This window comes from Palaemon carinicauda, chromosome 17 (assembly GCF_036898095.1).
Source record: "Palaemon carinicauda isolate YSFRI2023 chromosome 17, ASM3689809v2, whole genome shotgun sequence".
Taxonomy (NCBI): domain Eukaryota; kingdom Metazoa; phylum Arthropoda; class Malacostraca; order Decapoda; family Palaemonidae; genus Palaemon; species Palaemon carinicauda.
In genome coordinates, this window is record NC_090741.1 from 36,634,286 (window position 1) to 36,654,720 (window position 20,435).

A 20,435-nucleotide genomic window follows, 5' to 3' on the forward strand; every position below is an offset into this window, starting at 1 on the left:
TTGAAGAAGTAATTGCTTTGCCCTTTTAAGTTAAAAGGTAAGTTAGGAGTATCAGGCTTATAGTTATCATTTCCAACGAATATATATATATATATATATATATATATATATATATATATATATATATATATATATATATATATATATATATATATATATATAATATGTGTGTGTGTGTGTGTGTGTGTGTGTGTGTGTGTGTGTGTGTGTGTGTGTGTGTACAATGTTAAATTAATATGGATTTGTTTACTAGTGTCTTGGCTACTGTTTCATATTGACACTGCAAAGAAAATCCTCAGTTCGATATAATAATTCTCTCTCTCTCTCTCTCTCTCTCTCTCTCTCTCTCTCTCTCTCTCTCTCTCTCTCTCTCTCTCTCTCTCTCTGATATAGTATTTCGAACTGTTAATTTTCTTTCTAGTGTTAATATGAAACAGTAGCCAAGACACAAGTAAACAAATCCATTTTTATTTTACAACATTATATACAGTATCTACTGTATATACTTTGAAAATGATGAATATAAACATGATACTGTTAATTTACTTTTATATATATATATATATATATATATATATATATATATATATATATATATATATATATATATACTCGCAAGCAGTTTGGCATCATTTGGCATGATTTGGCATATTTTCGGGAGGTGTTTGGCATCCTTAGGTGGAGCCGACCTGGCAACCCTGGCTCACGATATAGCATCGAACAGCAGTCACCGCTGTTACTACGGGACGTTTGAACGTCAGTTACTTCTGTCACGACGTGTAGTAGAATAACATTCTCTGCAGTCACAACGTGACATCGACCCTCCAACTTTAACTTCTGTTCATATACAAGTGGATGTAGCCTGTCAGGCTTTTCCTTCACGTCATTCTGAATATAAATCTCCTTCTCGCAAGACTTTAGATTTATCAGATGATGTGCCTTCTGAAGAAGTTGATGACCCCCTTTCAACTAATGTACCTTTGGGGAGTCATTCAGAAGAGGAGTAACCTAGGGTGGTCCAACAATCCCTTGTATTTTAATTATGAATTTCTTTAGTGAAATTTTGTCCTAGACTTTCTTCGACGCCTACTTTTACGAAGTCAGTTCTCTCTTGTTCTTCCAAGAGGGCCATGCTCTTACTGGGAGACTGGTTGGAATCCAGGAGAAGTTTAGGAAAGTCTGCTTTTGCTTTTCCTCCTTCTTAATTAGCTTCTCGCTCGGGCATCTGGTGTGACACAGGAGAAGCTCGAGGAGAAGTTCTCGGCTTGGGAGTACCTGCCTCTGCCCAGGGAGACTTCTTAAGCCTTGTGGACTCTTCTCGTCGTCTAACCATGAGACGCTCCAAGATTTTATGGTCGGCTTCAGAGCTATACCATCTCCTGTTAGGAGTTTTTTCGAGCGTTTGAAGTTTTTATTTGTTGGATTGGTCCCTGGGAGCCTTAAGTAAGAAGGTCTCTCCAGCTGTCAATGTATTGCTGTACAATTATGTCCTGCATGAACAAGGCTATCAGGGATGGCTCCAATGATCTGGCAGCCACGTTCACTGCAGGAACAAGGCTATCAGGGATGGCTCCAATGATCTGGCAGCCACATTCACTGCAGGAGTACTTAAGATGTAAGTGCGCTCAATGTGTTCATTGTCAAGACAAACTTCACGATGAAGACTACCAAATCTGTCTTGGCAGCAGTAAGGGAAGGCGACTGGATGGTCTCTCTCGACCTTCAGGATGCATACTTCCACATCCCGATTCATCCAAACTTTCAACAACATCTGAGGTTTGTGGACGGAAAGTAATGTACCAATTTCGAGCACTGTACTTCGGCCTCATTCCTGCTCTTGATTTTACAAGGCCCTTGCAAAATGTAGCAAGCTTTCTACATTTTTTGAGGATTCAGAGCCTCCCTTTATTTTGACGACTGGCTAATCAGGGCATCGTCATTATATCGCTGTCTGGAGAGCCTCTAATGGACATTAGACCTAACCAAGGAGCTAGGTCTCATAGTGAACGTAGAGAAGTCATAACTTACAGTACCCCATCCCAGACTATTCTTTATTTGGGAATGGAGATACAGTGTCTGATTTTTCGGGCCTTTTCGTCTCCCACAAGAATGGAACAAGCTCTGTTAAAAGTCCTTCACTTGCAAGAGAAAAACAGTTGCTCTGTAAGAGTTTGAACTAGCCTCGTGGGAACTCTTTCATCGCTGGAGTAGTTTATCTCTCTGGGGAGACTCAACCTATGCCCTCTCCAATTTCACCTAATCCATTGGAACAAGGAGAAGGGCTTAGAGAGTATCTCTTTCCCAATCTCCAACTCAGTCTAGACATGTCTGACTTGGTGGGACAGCAACATCAGACTTCGAGAAGGTCTTTCTCTTGCGATCAAGAACCCAAACCATGTGTTGTATTCAGATGCATCGGATTTGGGTTAGGGAGCTCCACTGGACAGTCTGGAATGCTCGGGTCTTTGATCCACGGATCAGAAGGAACTCCATTTAAGGCAAGTAACATCTCTCCTTTGGCGAGATTTGTGCAAGGAAAAATTAATGTCTTGGCGGACTGCCTCAGCAGAAGAGGACAAGTCATCTCCTTGGAGTGGACGTTGCATAAGACTGTGTGCGAGAAGCTATGGATGACATAGGGTCAACCCACCATAGATCTTTTTGCGACTTCACTGACAAAGAGGCTCTCGACTTACTGCTTTCCAGTTCCAGATCCAGAGGCAGCCCACATAGACGCTTTCCTGCTGGACTGGTCTCACCTGGACGTTTATGCCTTTCCACCTTTCAAGATCCTAAACAAGGTGCTGCAGAAGTTCACCTCTCACGAAGGGACCAGGTTGACATTGGTTGCTCCACTCTGGCCCGCGAGAGAGTGGTTCACAGAGGTGCTTCTATGGCTGGTAGACGTTCCAAGAAGTCTGCCGTTACGGATGGATCTCTTGCGACAGCCTCACGTAAAGAGATTTCATCAAAGCCTCCCCACGCTTCGTCTAACTGCCTTCAGACTATCGAAAGACTCTCTTGAGCTCGAGGGTTTTCGAAGGAGGCAGCTAGAGCGATCGCGAGGGCTAGAAGATCCTCTACCATCAGGATCTATCAGTCGAAATGGGAGGTATTTAGAGACTGGTGCAAGTCCTCCTCTATTTCCTCTTCCAAGTGCCTCTGTAGCGCAGATTGCGGATTTTCTGCCTTATCTGAGAAACGGTCGCTCCCTCTCTGCATCCACCATTAAAGGCTACAGAAGCATGTTAGCTTCTGTTTTCAGGCATAAGGGTTTGGATCTTTCTAATAACAAAGATCTCCAAGACCTGCTTAAGTCTTTCGAGACTTCCAAGGAGCGTCATATTTCGACTCCTGCTTGGAACTTGGACGTGGTCCTACAGTTCCTTATGTCAGACAGGTTTGAACCATTAAATTCAGCCTCCCTGAAGGATCTTACCCTCAAGACACTTTTTTTTGGTGAGCTTGGCTTCGGCTAAAAGGATTATTGACATACATGCTTTTAGCAAGAACATCGGCTTCTCCGCTAATAAAGCAGTATGCGCTCTTCAACTTGGTTTTTTTGGCCAAGAATGAACTTCCGTCTCGTCCTTGGCCTAAATCATTTGAAATCCCCAGTCTTTCTGAGATTGTGGGGAATGAAGTTGAAAGAGTGCTGTGCCCCGTTAGAGCTCTTAAATTTTGTTTATCCAGATCTAAACTGCGACGAGGTTGTTCAGAGGCTTTATGGTGCTCCGTTAAAAAGCCCTCTTTGCCCATGTCTAAGAATGCGTGGTCTTATTTTATTAGACTTTTGATTCGGGAGGCACACTCTCAATTAAGTGAGAAGGATCATAATTTACTTAAAGTCAAGGCTCATGAAGTTAGAGCGATAGCAACTTCTGTAGCGTTTAAGCGAAATAGACCCATTAAAAGTATTATGGACGCGACCTTTTGGAGAGGCAAGTCGGTTTTCGCTTCATATTACTTGAAAGATGTCCAGACTCTTTATGAGGACTGCTACACACTGGGACCATTCGTAGCAGCGAGTGCAGTAGTGGGTGAAGGATCTACCACTACATTCCCTTAATCCCTATATCCTTTTAATCTACTCTTGAAATTTTTAATCTTATTTTGGGTTGTACGGGAGACTAAGAAGTCTTTCGCAATCTTTTTGATTTGGCGGGTGGTCAAAATATTGTTTCTTGAGAGCGCCCAGATTAAGGGTATTGATGAGGTCCTGTTATAGGGGTGTTCACCCTGGATATAGCAGCTCCTGGGAGTCTTTCAGCATCCTAAGAGGATCGCTGGGCTTCGTGAGGATAGCGGACTAATGAGGCAGAGTAATAATCAGAGTCTGCTTCCTTACCAGGTACCTATACTTAAGTCTGTTTTTTGAATAGTTGTCAAAAACTCTTGAGCATATACGCCTTTATTGTATTAATACTGGTCTCTACCCACCACCATGGGTGTGAATCAGCTATTATATATTCACCGGCTAAGTTTAATATTTAAAAATGATATTTTGATTATAAAATAAATTTTTGAATATACTTACCCGGTGAATATATAAATTAAAGGCCCTCCCTTCCTCCCCGATAGAGACCTAGGGGACTGAGAAGAACTGGAGATGTTGACAAGTATATGCGGTATCTGGCCGATAGTCGGCGCTGGTGGTCACACCCGCAACCTTCACGGCGATCGCTCGCGAGTTTTTGGAATCTGTCGAGCCGTCAGAGACGTCAGCTATTATATATTCACCGGGTAAGTATATTCAAAAATTTATTTTATAATCAAAATATCATATTTGTCCCTTTGGATTACTTTTGCCATGGCATACAACAGCTAGTCAGCAGATGACAGATCTGACATAGGTTCAGAAATGTCACTGAATCATACACTTTTTCCAGGGCATAATTGTTGTCTCTATGAGTCCGATTTTGAAGCAGTTGCACTAGAGATGCTATACTGCACTCATTCCGATTGGCCAACTCCTCTACTGTGAAACATGGTGAGCAGTGTGATGTAGACGTTTACATCGTCTTTAATCCCAAAATACCTATCTAGTTTTACCTATACTGTAATGTCATAACTTTGAGTTTTCTTGAGCCCATGTTTCGAAAAGGGAATCTATTCAGAAGCCTTTTTTATTAACATTCACAAAAAAAAAGAAAATATCTACAATACAGTATTACAAATAAAAAATACAGCAATAATAAAAAAATCAAAATTAAAAGGTAAAACTGGATAATTACAAACAAGGGTGTTTACTCTACTACATCTTTATTGGTTCCCAGTTCATGAAGGCAACAATCTCAACCCTAACATTAAAAAAATAATATTTCCAACAAGCCATCTACAGTATCATATATTACTTCTACAGCAATTCATAAAACAAAAAACATGTACCGGTATGTATGTATTGTGCACCAGTGAACGTAATTGTAGTCTTCTAGACAACAACACAATGTGAAACATTTCATAATACACACTCGTATTGCCAGTCAGAAGTACTGTGATAGAAATATAACCTTTAAATGTGATATATGAGTTTACGACAAAAAAACAAAACAACACCCTGCAATGATCCTTATCCTGTGATAACAGGATGCAACAGTCACAGTAAACATGATAAAATATCTTAAATATGTTAACATTTTATCAACTTACATAATGTATAACTAAAATTCTGTACCAATAATTAATAAAGATTTCATTAGCAGCCAGATAATAGCTACAAAGTAATCCAGTATAAACAACCCAGTGAATCAATTGTGAGGGCAGAAACAGAACATATTTAATCCAAGAAGTTGGACAGTTATGCAAGAAGCAACTACTGTAAAGGTGGGTTTACTCAGTCGAACGGTTCGTCGATCGCAGTTCGACAGGCAAGTGTTTGAAGTGATGTTCAAACGTGTGAACAGGTTATTTGGTTCTCGAATACGTTCGTCGAACAATTCGAAGAAAGTCTGTTTTAACCTGACTTTTGTGGGTGGGGCTTTATTGTTTACACACCTTATGCATTTGTGACAGACTCCACCTCTTCAAACCACTTGACAAGCAGGTTTGACAACCGTGTAAACCCCGCTTAAAAAAAATGGATGAAAAACAAAAGGCAGAAAGGATGGAAAGTGAAGCTATGCTGCAGAAAATCTTCAGTACCACCAACAGTGTGACACACAACATACACTGAAGTGGTAACCCCCTATGACTATCTCGCTATTGCTAACAGGCAGTTTTATATATAATGCAGATCATACTAAATGAGTGAAAGTTTTCACACTAAATATTACACAAATCTCTTTTATTTAATGTTCTGAAACATTTAAGGCAATTCTTTATCAAGTCATCGCTCCTTTTTTTGCATTCATTAAAAGCATTATCATCATCATGTCAATAAAATTTACACTTTTCTGGAGTATCACTTAATAGAAAAATAAAGTAAAGGTGAAAAGTTGCAAAAGGTTTTAAATTTTCAAGACAAATAGACACCTGTGAACTTGTAACCATTATACTATATGCTAAACAATACACAATGATATGAGGTTATTCACTCAGCATTTTTATGATGACTTCCACAACAATGAATATAATAAAATGAAAACATAAGTTGAAAGAATGCATTGCTATTAAATCAATCTATGAAGATATCAATGCTGTTTGATCTCCTTAATCCAGGTCTAAACTTCATGAATAATTTCTAAATCTAATTCCCGCACAAGTACAAAAAACTCAAGTATGCTATCCTTCACACTCTACAGCTATCCTTGCTAGTTGATATAAAATTTCTATAAGAATTAAAGTGGTGAACTATCTTCTATCTGCTTTTGAAATTGTTCTTTACAAGGATGCTGTCAGTAATATTGACAATCCCTCGACATAAAAATTTTCTCAAAATCTTTTCAATGCATTAATACAAGAGGGTTCAAGGACAGCTTTTGACATCTGATTCTGCCAATATACGAGGTAGATATTCATATTTAGACATGAAAAAGCTGCAAATTGATAACCAGTAGTCCATAGTTCAAAGTTTGCTTTTAGAATTTTGGTATGAATTATGGCTAACTAGAGACATCAGGCTACTTCATGTTGTACAAAGGTCTTAATTCCCATAACTATAAGACTATATATGCACTTTTCACAAAAGATAATATTACTGTACTTAAATATTTTTCAATTTTGTAAATATTCTGTTAACACACAGGGATATTACTAGCCACATTGGGCAATTAAAAGATGTCTCCCTAGTCTGCTGTGAGCATGCTCACCATATTCTTAAACTTTATTGGGAAACAAATTTAATTCTAAAATTTCATATATATGTAACCAGGTCTATAAAATCAAATTCACAAATACCCTGTGTTCATCATACCTATCTCAACATGTGTATATATTTAAAAACTATTGTATGCAGTAAAATATGAAAAAATATTTCCTATATCATTATTAACAGTCTACCATCACTAACACTATCTTCTTCGTCTCAATGCTTTGCAATACTCAATCCCGGAACCTGCCTTACTTGAATTATCTTCATTAACTCCTTTTTGTTTTGTTTCATTGTTGGTGTCGGCTACCCCCCAAAATTGGGGGAAGTGTCTTGGTATATGGATGGAACTCTGCCAATACCTCTCAAGACCTATTCTTCCTTGACAACAATCAAACTTAATCATAAATATTTGTTTTACGATTAAAACATCAACATCGAATGAATTCTGACCATTTTGAAGATCTGCAGTTAAGCCCTGTCCACATGATGGAGCATGCTCGATGAGTAAATGGTGATACCAGGCCACAATAGGTAGTGAGAATGAGGGTTGATGACGTCAGAAGCGTGAAGACCACAGGCAGGTATCTGCAATACTGTGTGTTGCCAGATCCCTGCCTGTGGTTTTCCTGCTTCTGATATCCTCAACCCTCATTCTTACTACCAATTGTGGTCTGGTATCACTGTTTGCCTGTCGAGCATGCTCTATTGTGTGCACATGGCTTTAGTATATTTCATACTGAATTCCATGATATACCACAGCATATAACTGAACTAATTGTTTCTTCCTTCCCTTCAATAGAATAGCATCACACCTGAAGAATAGACAACTTCATATCATGATGCAAATGCAAAGAGGAAAGAACCTTTAACTTTGGTCTCATAAAATGATCAATGCGAAATTGATGACTACATAAACTTCTCAGGAATGTGCTAGGATAATCATTCCTCTTTATTAATTTGACACTAACTTGATTAAATGTATTTGAATTCTAAATAACTATAAAATGTTTACCAGAATATGACCATCACCTAAAAATAGTCAGTGCCTTGGTAAAAAAAAGCTTATATGCATATTACAATAGCCAATTTCTATAAATAATCATGATAAAAAAATCTTTCTTGGTTACGGACATATATTATTAGTGGTTGTTCTTTGATTTTGCAATCTCTTCTTTACACTTTACTTCTATTACTTCAAGATATAAATAGGCAAGAAAAGAAGTGGCTAATGGACTTTTTTAAAGTGCATTACTGTGTCTACTATGACTTTATGTAAAACATTTGCATTAGAAGGTCCCCATTAATAACAAATTCATGAACACTACTGTACTGTATCTCTATTCAGCCAAAAAGATACTGTACAACAAATTCATGTATACTACAGTATATCTATTCAGTCAAACAGATATTGTACAACTTTCACAGTCCGTCTCCTTTAGAAAGACTTTTAAATCAAATTCCCCAATTTGTGACATGTTTCCAATTACCATTAATAAAATGGGATAGAACAGAGAAAGTAAATGTTTTGTAAAATGGAAAAAATATTCCCTTTCAATTTCCAAAGGAATCTAAAAGAATTCAAATCTCGTGAATTTCAACTCAGTTATAAGGTATTGTGCGAGACCCATTAACTTTAGACCTTATTCAAGTTTGAAATGGTTTGGATGTTTAATGAAAAGTGAGAAGCAGCCCCCCTAAAAAAAGTTAGCACATGACAGGGCGCTTGGGCCGGACAAGGGCTTTCAGCACCAATGTGTGCCTACTAAAAGTTAAAAGAGGGTGAAGAGCATGATAGGGGGGGGGGGGAGCAGAAAGGGAGTGAAGTAGAAGGATGAAAAGTGCGTGTAGCTAGGCACCAAAATAATGCTGGAAAGACATTTTTAAAAATGCCTGCAATGCATGCCGTGAGGCAGTCTGACGTCATTAACCCTTTACGGAACAAAGATCAGTAGGAAGGGCCACAAATAAGGTACAGTACAGTGTATATGAAAATGAAATGGGAATCGCAGTAAACAGTATGCAAAACATATTTATCTGATTTATAAACAACTACTTTAAAATGTGAGATTTTCTTCCACAAGACCCTTTTTAGAAATCTAATTATCTATAGGTAGAGAATTATCATCCTTTGATTAAATAAAATAAAGATGTGATAAAAAGGAGAAAATCAAAATGGCAAAATACAGAAGTACTTTGGCTGAAGGGTTTTCATGTGAAAAAAATTATCTAATAAAAAGTTTAACAGTTATCACCATAAAAGGATAAACTGTTTAAAATTGTTCATATACATTTTTTAAACTATCCAAGTACTGTGTACTAGAAATCAAACATCTTTCCTATTCAAACTTAAACTTGAACCTTTAAATATAAAGCTTTCTGCTTGTAGATGAACATGAAAGTGCATGAGCCTTCCTATATTTCTGCAATCCTACGATATGTGTGTCTGCCTTGTTCTATCTACTATACTACTACTTGCCTCATATCATTCAACAATCAAACTACAATTGATCAACCATCAATGACTATACATCATCTACTTATACACAAATATAATCTTCTGTCGTAACATCACCTCACAGTAGTCTTAGAATTCTAGGAAGAACGTTGACTTGCCATTCAAACTCCCATAGCATATAATATCATATCATGTTACAGAAAATTTTTACAAATATAATTAAGTATTTTAATTCATTGAGAGTCAATTATCTTTAGGATTTGGATTTCTTCTTACACTGGACGATTAACATTTGAATCTATTACAATTCATTAATGGTAACAGTTCTTTAGCCATTAAATATCTATTCTTAAGGATAACAATGTAGCTGAAAAAATTAAAACATTAGTATAAAATGAAATACTGAAATATGAGAAATCATTTTTTAAATATGGCTAAAATAAAATACTTATAAAAAATAAATAAATTTAGGAAATTACAATACAGGCTTTACTCCAACACAAGCATAATAAAAAATAAAGTTGCTTTCCCTATGTTGTAAAAAATCCTCTAATAGCCATTTTGTAACCTGAGATAAACAGAAGCCAAATTTGTTGTTACGAATTCATAACCAAGCACCTGTTATTTTAAATAACTGAATACAAAATATACTACCCATTGTAATTTATGGCTATCAAAAACAAACTAAATGTCTAAAATATTTCCACTTAAAAGTTCCAAGTAAATAATTGTGATAAAAATGAAAAGAAATAAGAAAATGTAGAATCAATACCAGGTTGTTAGAAGTGTCAAACAAGCAGTTTCACTGTAGTAGATTCAACATGTAAAAAGTGATATCAGGCTGACCAATTTAGTTTTTAATCTCGACGCATATTGGATTATATAATTGAGTTGATATTTCTAGCTTATTTGAAGATGACCCAAAGAACTTATTCTTATTAATATGGGATTAGAGGAAGTTTTTTTTTCCAAACAGACAAATAAGCTCGGTAACAGGTATTCACTACTTTAATCAATACAAAGAAAAATTCTTTAATTAATAGGCTTTGAGAGAATTTTTAACATATGGAAACATTGAAAAAACAATGAAATATAAAACAGTAAAATTTCCAAATAAAAAAATAGGAAAGGAAACAATATTTACAGAAATCCAGCATCTGTAAATGGCAACATTCCAATTCTTCAACATATACAATACTTTCTGCTCTTGAAATAAGATGAGCTGTGGTGGCAGTGATAATGATTATATGAAATCAAATGTTATCATATCATTATCATTAACGTTTACTTTATCATGACTTAGTTCTGTACATAAATATGGTCCTCGCCAATTATATAGAATATATAAGACTACAATTTAGTGATGAGGTCATTACCTAAAGACGAGCTACAGTAATCCCGGGTTGTTTTATTATAGTTACGGATGGAAAAAGCTTTTCTACTAAAAAACAAGTGTTTCCTATAGAAAAAACATCCATTTTCTTAAAAAATGACACTTATTTTCACTGCAAATAAAAACTTAATTATCTAAGATATAATAATCAATAGAGCAAGTGTGTGCAGCTCAGCATGTACTGACTGCCAGTACATAGCAGCTTGATGTTTTTCTTTTTCCACAAGCGAAGCGCGCACAGCGGAGAAAAAAAACATTAGATTTCTAAAAAAATATCCCCGTTCTTAGACAGTCTAACGGGTTTATGGTTTACTTGCTGTTGAAAAGGTCAAATTCAGGAAAAACTATTTTTTCTGCTCAAAATGTAGTTCCATTTGTAACTATAATTATATCTCTTGGGTTGCCTTGAACTTCATAAAACCTGGACTTTCACAGGAACACTCAATCAGCTGAAGCTATTACCCAATATACTGTTGTATGAATGAAAAAAATACAGGATTATAGGTGACATCAACACAACAAAACCTGATAAAAGACATACTGAAATTCTAGGTAACTTTAAAAGATATTGATGCCAAGGCTCAGAACTTAAAAAGACAATACAATACCCATGCATTAGTGACTGCTTTTGGATGTGTACTATGGCTACAAACAATTTTTCTTTTTGGATTTATCATAATTTTCCTTTATTCATTAATTCCTCTTTTTCAAACGGACATTTAATTCTGCACAATTAAGGCTTATGTCATATGATTGTTTTTTTGGATATAATAAACCCCCAAACAGGGCATGCCACCACAAAAACTATTTATAAAAAGACTAAATCTGTTGCTTACATATCCTTCGTGGACTACAAAACTCGCCATTGGATTAATAACCTCAACACTATATCTCCTTACTGTAAATGGATATTACATCATCAAGTCCTACAGGTCACTTTGAATGTAAAATTACAGTAGCTTCTCAAAGTATCTGTCAGTCATACAAAATTATGACTTGTTAAATCTAGAATGGAAAAAATTATCTTAATCAAAGGCCCTGAGGTATGTAGTACTGCATAAGAAACCAACAATAAACTCTAAACACTAACAAATCACTAAAGAATAAACAAACAAAATCAAATGATCCCTTTCCATTTCAATCCCAAACTGCTCTTAATCTAACCATCCTGCACACACACACACATACCAGCTTCAATCATGATGCTACAGAAACTACACAAGTGACATCATACAAAAGAAACTGGTTTCCTTTTCCTTAGGTTTATAAAATTGAATTAACCTATTAAATGTAGGAATATCATCAATACTGTATATCATAGTTAGCCATATTTGTAGACTAGTTCAACATACATGCATAATACAGTACTGTGAAATAGGAACAATCACTCCTAAGAAAAAATGGCTTCTTGTGATTTCATTAAAATTTGTCCGCTCAGTAATTTGTAATTTTGTCTGATCTGGTTGGTGCATTGCATTTAGTTTTTGAGGAATTTTGTGGAAAGAATATCTAAAAATATTATGAAATGGATATTAGGAGGTTGCTATAGCCATCAAAATACAAAACATTGGTGAATGCAATCAATATCATTGATATCTATCTTGATGTACTGAGAAAATACTTTACTTAATGAAATTCCACCATATGGAAAAATAAATTAATGATGCAAGCAGTTACAACCTTAATGAACTAAATTATAGCTATGAATGAATTAGGAACAGACTGCATATAAATACATTTGACAACAGCATAACATTTGGAAGCTACTGTATTTTTGGGGGGTCCTTACTCATATTATGTGGAAACCTTAATTACATGTAACATATCACATAGAGTGTTATACATTGATAACATAACATATAGTTATTACATGACATTTTCTTACATTTTATTCTAATTTGTAACCTTAAACACCCTACAGGATACTAAGTGGCTCGTATATGCAAGTCTTCCATTCCAAAGCCTTGATGCTGGTATGGAAATCAGAGCCACAAACTAAATACTGTATATACTTGTGGAATTCTACAAACATAAAAACATCAGTTATCATATTTCAATACTTCCAATCGTCTCTTCAATTTGTAATGAGTTCAAACAAAATTATGGGAAGAAAAAAAAACATATATACTGACAGTAAGTGTGAAAATTAGTAATTAGAGAAAAGAAATCAAATACATTAACATGTTGTAATACTGTATTCCCAATTGTCATTTTAACTTTAAAATAAATACTTGAAATGACCAGGTAACTGACCGTTATTATAATGATGTGTTATACACATGTCTATTAAAAAAAAGTGAAACAACTACAGTACAGGACTACCATTATAATATATCTCTACTCTCTATAAGGTGATAACCAACATACTATATTGTTGCAATTCACCTCCTTGAATGTATATTGCAATTTCACTTACAAGTAAATGAAAGGTAAAACTTCAGTACAGAAAGACCTCTCTTACAAACATAATAGGTTACAAGAAGCTGTTTGTTAAATTTTGGCCTAGGGTAGGCTTCACTTAACTTACTGTATAGGCTTACAATTTTCAGTTACAAAGGTCAACAAATAGTCCCATTTCATACTGCAAATGTCTTGAATACTGCATTAAATCATATACAATAATATTGTCTTATTACAGTACTGTATTTCATTTTGAAATATCTGAGATTTTTTATCTCAGCAGGATTTGTGTTTGTATCTCCAAATATTTGTAAGTTGAGGACCTTCTGCATTTATGATAATTCATAAATTCTTCGACTGGAAAGACAAAGGTTCTGGAACAAAGCATACACAAAACATGAAACCTCTTATTATACCACTAAAAATAGCAATCTCATTTGTGAATGAACACAATGCAGACCTAAAATCATCCATAATGAGTACACACTACAGCAGAAACTAACTCAACTGATATGTTGCACTATACTTTTCAATCTCTCCTTTATAGAAACTAGTTTATATTTAGCTGTATCACAACTATTCATAGCTTGAGGATTCAAAGCTACTTGGTGTCTGGTCCCTTTGGAAGTAACTGAACCAAAAATTTGAAGTAGAACTAGCAACTACCAGTAATACAGTACTGAATGACAGCATGTATTGAAATGCCTAACAACTTGGAATCAAAATTATCTGACTGTACTCGGCAAAAAATGCGTGAGCTATTAACTAACTTTTTCAAAATGTTACTTAGTTCTAAGAACTCTACATTATCTGTTTTATATATTTCAAGATCACTATGAGGTTGCAGTTTGGTGCTCTCATCAATGCAACCACTTATGGTTCATGAGACCTTAAAATGATATCATTAAGTTGCTTATACTGTATATTAGTTTTATCATTATTATTTATCAGTAATGTACCTTTGTCATGGTCAGCCCAATGTGAGTCAAGCATAGTGATGGAGTCAAACAGTAAAGTAAAAAAATTGTGACCTTATTCTGAGTCTAAAACCCAATGGCTAGATTACACAAAGAAAACAAACAAGTATGGATGTGTAAAACATTCAGTATAAGAAAATCAAAGTACACTAAATATTGCATAAGATGCATGATAAACTAAAGTTCATGGTGCAACATAAACATATGATATTTGCATATCATGCCAAAGTAGATAAAGGTGAAAACCTGTCATTCTGACTCTGCAAAAGAAAGCTTAAACAATTGCTTTTATGATGACTTAGATATATTAATAGTCTATCGTGGAGACAAATGTCAACTGCTTTTGATGGCAGGGCTGATAATAAGATCCAGATATACAGATTCAACAGGTAAAATTAAAATAGGTTTTGAGGGTGTGATAGGAAACTAATGAGGAGAACCAATACTAGTACTATGCCAGAGCAAAGGATTAAAGATGATACATGAAATGTTTACTATGACCACTGGAAAGGAAAAGCAATGGTAAGAGCAAGCAACAAATGAGGAATCAGAGAAGCGATGTGGTGTCTAGCACCAGAAAAATCTGTAGAATTGAGGAAAGGGGAGAGAAAAGTGGTACCGGTAGATATGGAAGTACAGTGGTAGCTCGGAAATCGAACATAATTAGTTCAAAAATTGTGCTCTAACACTAAATCAATTTTCCCCATAAGTAAGCAGCTCTTCTAGGAGGACACTCCAAAATCAAACCATTGTTCTCTAATCTTGAGTAGTGCCACAGCCTCTGTATTAAAGTCTTCCTCTGTCTTGGGTTAGAGTTCTCTTACTTGAGGGTACGCTCGGGCACACTATTCTATCATATTTCTCTTCCTCTTGTTTTGTTAAGTTTTTATGGTTTATATAGTGGATATTTATTTTGATGTTGTTACTCTTCATAAAATATTTTATTTTCCTTTTTTCCTTTCCTCGCAAGGCTATTTTCCCTGTTGGAGCCACTAGGCTTTTAGCATCCTGCTTTTAAAACTAGGGTTGTAGCTTAGCAAGTTATAATGATAATAATGAAGGACTAGATATAGCACTACAGTATACTAATTAGTTGGCAGTTTTATGCGCAGCTTCAATATAAAATCAAAGAGCATACTAAAACCAACTCAACTGTAGTAAGGAGAGTGGATGACTTGAGTGGAAGGTGGTTAGGAGGGGAGGAGGTGTTAGTGTTGCTTGGAAGGAAAGTTCCCTTCTGTTTTTAAATGTTTCTGAAATGACTTACAAAATGTACCCTTTCTGCTGGCAACTGCAGTATCTTGGTGATATTTCTGTACATAAAAGTGTAACTCAGCCAATCATGCCCCCATTTCCTTTGTCATTGAACTAGGGGCAGGATCCTCAGCCTCCTCTTCTTTTGAAGGCTTGTCTTCTTTTGTCCGTGTATGGATGCACAAAAACAAAACATAAATAGAACTCAAATTAATGGCAAAGTTAATAGAACAATATTTTACAGGCTTGAACTGGGCGAGAGCAACGAATATACTGGCTCTATTGTCTTTATCTCAGTCCTTAAAGGTTATTTTAAAATTTTCAACCTCAAATTTTTGTTTGATCTGTGGAGTAATTTTTTTTCTAGAACCTTGTTCAATCACCAAATTGTTAAAGTTCAGGGGAGTTCAATATCCAAGGTATTACTGTACCAGGTAAAAAACCTGCATAAAGGACCAAGAAATCTTAGAAATAGGATAGAGATGATGATATAAAACAAAAAATTCACATAACAGAAGAGAGGAAGAGAGCTTATGGCGATGTAAAAATGCCAATGATGGTGATAAGGAAAAGATCAAAAGGACGATTCCTGACACTACACAAATGACAAACAAAGAAATGTACACAAAATATTCAGCTTAAATTCAGAATCCTCAGAGTGTTAAAGCTAATCTACATCCTGGAACACATCTGCAGAAGAAAGAACATTCTTGTTAAATATGAGTGCTAGTTTTGAAAGACATATTTTGTTGATCACTTAAGGCTATATGTCAAAGATGTAGTGTCAGTAAGGGTGCATATTCATGCTTGTCTACTTGAACATGAGGGAGTACACTAAGCACACTGTCTGAGACAGTAAGTTCAAAAGGAAACAGACTTTTATCACTAACTGGATCTACAAGATACAGTACAGACAACCAAAATACAATAGTTGTATGTTCTACTGAATCAAAATTCTTGATTCTCAAAGTGCTGACCTTTTGTGCAAGAAATTGATAACAGGAGATACTGTGAACTCTTCCCCTTGTTCTTCAAGTTGTTCTTTTAATTAAGCTAAAATATTTCTCTTGAAACATAGAGAGGAACATTTCACAGAAAAGGGGATGGATTCCAATACAGAGAATAATGTGCAAAGCTTGAAAAATGATAAGCTGTGGCTAACACTGTAAAAACCTTGTGACATGAGATACGTTAATATCCTACTCAATTTAACAATGCAAAAAATAATGTCAATACAGTATAATATTAATCATCACATAAAATAATGATAATATTAAGAATAACAATAATAATCAAAGTGGAATTACAGAAAACATTTCAGGTAATATTAACCACCGTCCTAACAAAACAAGTAATCTGTAAAACAAATATTTTATGTTTTCATATAAACAAAATGCCACTATTAATAAAAATACAAGTAGTGATATTAATATTAAGTTCATATAATAATTCAGCATAAAATATGAGTTATTTTGTAATGCAAGACAAGGTTCAGAACGATTTCACTTAAGGGGTGCGAGTCAGTCCTATTAAATCAATGTTATTTTAGGATTACTTCAAACTCCTACTATATTTTTGTTTCTCAATTGATTTATCTAATTTCAAAACTATTTGAAAGCGAATTCTATACTCTAAAGTTGTACATTAGAACATTTTTTAACATTCTTAACTTTATTCATATGTATTATTTTATCAAAGTATAGGAGTCACTTTCAAAGGTCACTATTTTTCATTTTCTCGGAAAGTTTATGTATAGATTACAGTATTGGCTATAGAATTCCTTATCTTTTAATGTTTAAATAAAAAATATAGATCAATATTAAAAAAAGTAGCAACAAATATTTTCAAAAAATTACATTTTGAGAAAATGGGCTTCAAAGTTTTTTTTTTTTTTCTTTTTCAGAGATTGGTTGAAAATAGTTTAGTATATATTGGTATGGGCTTTTACCAGTAACTTTCCCCACCACTGGGGATCATTAGGATGTAATCATCATATTTCAGGGTTATTCACAATGCAGTGAGCTGCCCTTTCCCTCAAATCCAGAAATATGTATGCTATATGTACCACATCCCCAAATGAGTAAGACATTGCTAGCATAATATAATCTTGTGTGCATACTTTCTGGAGACATCTTACACTTTAGAGCTATTTAGTTATCATCTTTGACACTTTATGGATCTTTCAGCATAATCATAACATGAAAAATTATAAATATATAAACAAGATGACAAAGAAATATGAGCTTCAAAGATTTTTATTTGTAGAGTGGTTAAATATGCCTAAGAATGGGTTTTTAAGAGTAATTTCCCTCAACAACGGGAATCATAAAGACATGATCATCAAATTTCAGGGTTATTTATTAAACCATGGCAAGCCCTTCTCTCAAATCCAGAAATATATACGCTACATGTACAAAATGCCCACACAAGTGCGACAATCCTAGCATAATATATTCTCATCTGCATATTTTCTTGGCAAATTTTATGCTACGGGCATATTTAATTATCGTCTAACTTTTTGTATCTTTCAGCATAACCATAAGATAAGAATTGTAAATATATAAAAGAGCAGACATGTATATTAGAGAAATATGTAGTTAACGTTTATTTATAAAATCACCGAGAAAAGAAGAAAACGACATTCTCTTCTTGGGGGAATCAGAATAAATCAAGTTGTTGCAATTATAGGTTGCTGACATAAATATCTTTCCCTCAAATTCTTGAATTACAAAAATGTAAATAAATAGGTACCCTGGTCAGAAAAGGATTGTGTAAGGGACTGGATCTAGAGTAAATACATAAAAAATACATCTTAGCAATAAAAAAAAAAAAACTATTTGAAACATGAATTATGAAGTTCTCCTAGCCAAAATGCAATAATCCAAATTTCCCAAAATTTCAAACACACGTCAAGAGTCGCACCCCTTAATGAGGAATTTTTTTTTTATCACATGGAGGGATTTACTATATGCAAGTTTTGTGTGGTATCTATTTCCACAATCTGAAAATCACAATCAATCAACCAAGAGCTAAGTTTTATATCTATAAGCCTAAAACCCTGTTTATATTCTTATCCCTGCTAAGAATATCAAGAAAAAACTCTTTAAACTTCTTTGTTAAAACCATAAGCTTACGTATCACTCCAACAGCTCCTCTCAAAACTTTTCATATAAGCATATTACATAGATATTCTACTACTGTTCAACAGGAATCATAATTTCCATAACCTAACATTCGTGGGCAATCATGCCACTTAGTAAGAGACTTCCATCAAAAAAGCAATACTGTAATTCCATATGGTAACTTCCTCTCCTCAAAACAACTATGGTACCATATGGTCTACTGCTTGTAACTAAACCCATGGTTGCATAACAAATAATAGAGTAATGTATTCCTTTAAGACCACTTGAACCAGGAAGCCAGATATCCTGTCTTTTGGGGAGTGCCCCCAGAGCTGCCATTGCTAGCATTACTGGCAGCTGGTGACGTTGGTGATGGTGTAGCACTGCCCTCTTTCTTTTCGGTTATACTCAATTCCTCTATTTCCTTTACTCCATCCACCTCATCTTCATCCTCATCCTCACCCTCTCCTTTCTTTCCCTCTTTCCCATCATCTTCACTTTTCTTGCTCGTCTCATCAGTTGCCTGAAACGAGAAAAAGAATAAGAAGTTTTCCTTTACAACTACAAAATCAGATGGTAACAATTAAAGAGCTTACTGCATTAGTATTTTTGAGACAAGTGTATCAATACCTACATAAAAATGGTGACCTTGGATCATCTATACATGTGTAGTACTGTATATCAGACAATAATTATCATTTTTGGGTTCAGGCCATGTCGTCCTGATGGAAGGTTCCTATAAGTACTGTAGCTTCCTAGGGTATATTTGACTACAGTGATATTTCGCTTCGAGGGGGAAAGTGGCAAAATTAGAAGGGGAGCCGTTATCAAGGTACCCTTCCTCCGTTACTACTTTGAGTATCCAGAATGCGCTGTACGTTGCCACAATGTTTATTCCTATAAGTGTAGCGCTACAGCTCGGTGATTTTCCCTATTGCTCTTTTGTGTACGCTCTACTTTTTGGATTTATCATGCAATCTCCAGCCTCTTCTGCCTCTGGAAAGTTGAGTATTTGATCTTTACATTGTATAAATTTTAGCTCTTGCCTCACAGTGAAATTAGGTTAATTTAAGTGAGAGAGCTTTTGTCTGAATCAGAGGCGTCATGGGCGCTCTCGTTCGTTACGCATGAGTTATCTAGTTAGCCTGAATGACTTTCCCGGTATTAATAGCATGAATATCTTGAAGCTATTCAGTCTTCATTGCTAGGAGTTAATTATATTATGCCGATTGTATTCTTGATAGTTTCGGTGATTTAGGTAACAGAACCTTACTTGCGCTAGGATTCCTAGCCTATGAATTTTAGTTTACTTTCATGCATGATATAATAGACATTCCTCAATTAAATGAAGCTATTTAGGCAATTTATATGTGTAAGATACATTGATTGCATATAAATATTCCTCTTCTGAGATTGTATACGAGAGAGTTTCGGCGATTAAGGTAGTCAATTCTCACCCGCCACTAGGCTACTAGCCTAGTGGCTTTAGTATACTTTCATACATGTTCCCCAGTTACCCTCGTATATCGTTTTATCAATTCAGGCAGAGATAGATATCCCCTAGAATAATATAAATCGATACTCG

General features: G+C 35.1%; 1 protein-coding gene across 1 annotated transcript in view; it reads right to left on the minus strand.

Moving 5' to 3' along the window:
- Positions 1 to 5,245: 5,245 nt before the first annotated feature.
- rdgBbeta (cytoplasmic phosphatidylinositol transfer protein 1) overlaps positions 5,246 to 20,435 on the minus strand; it is a 103,472-nt gene continuing 88,282 nt past the window's right edge. Inside the window, exon 9 of the mRNA XM_068390854.1 lies at positions 5,246 to 19,373. Within this exon, the coding sequence (XP_068246955.1) occupies positions 19,125 to 19,373 (249 nt within the window). The 3' untranslated portion in view covers positions 5,246 to 19,124. The remainder of the gene's footprint in view (positions 19,374 to 20,435) is intronic.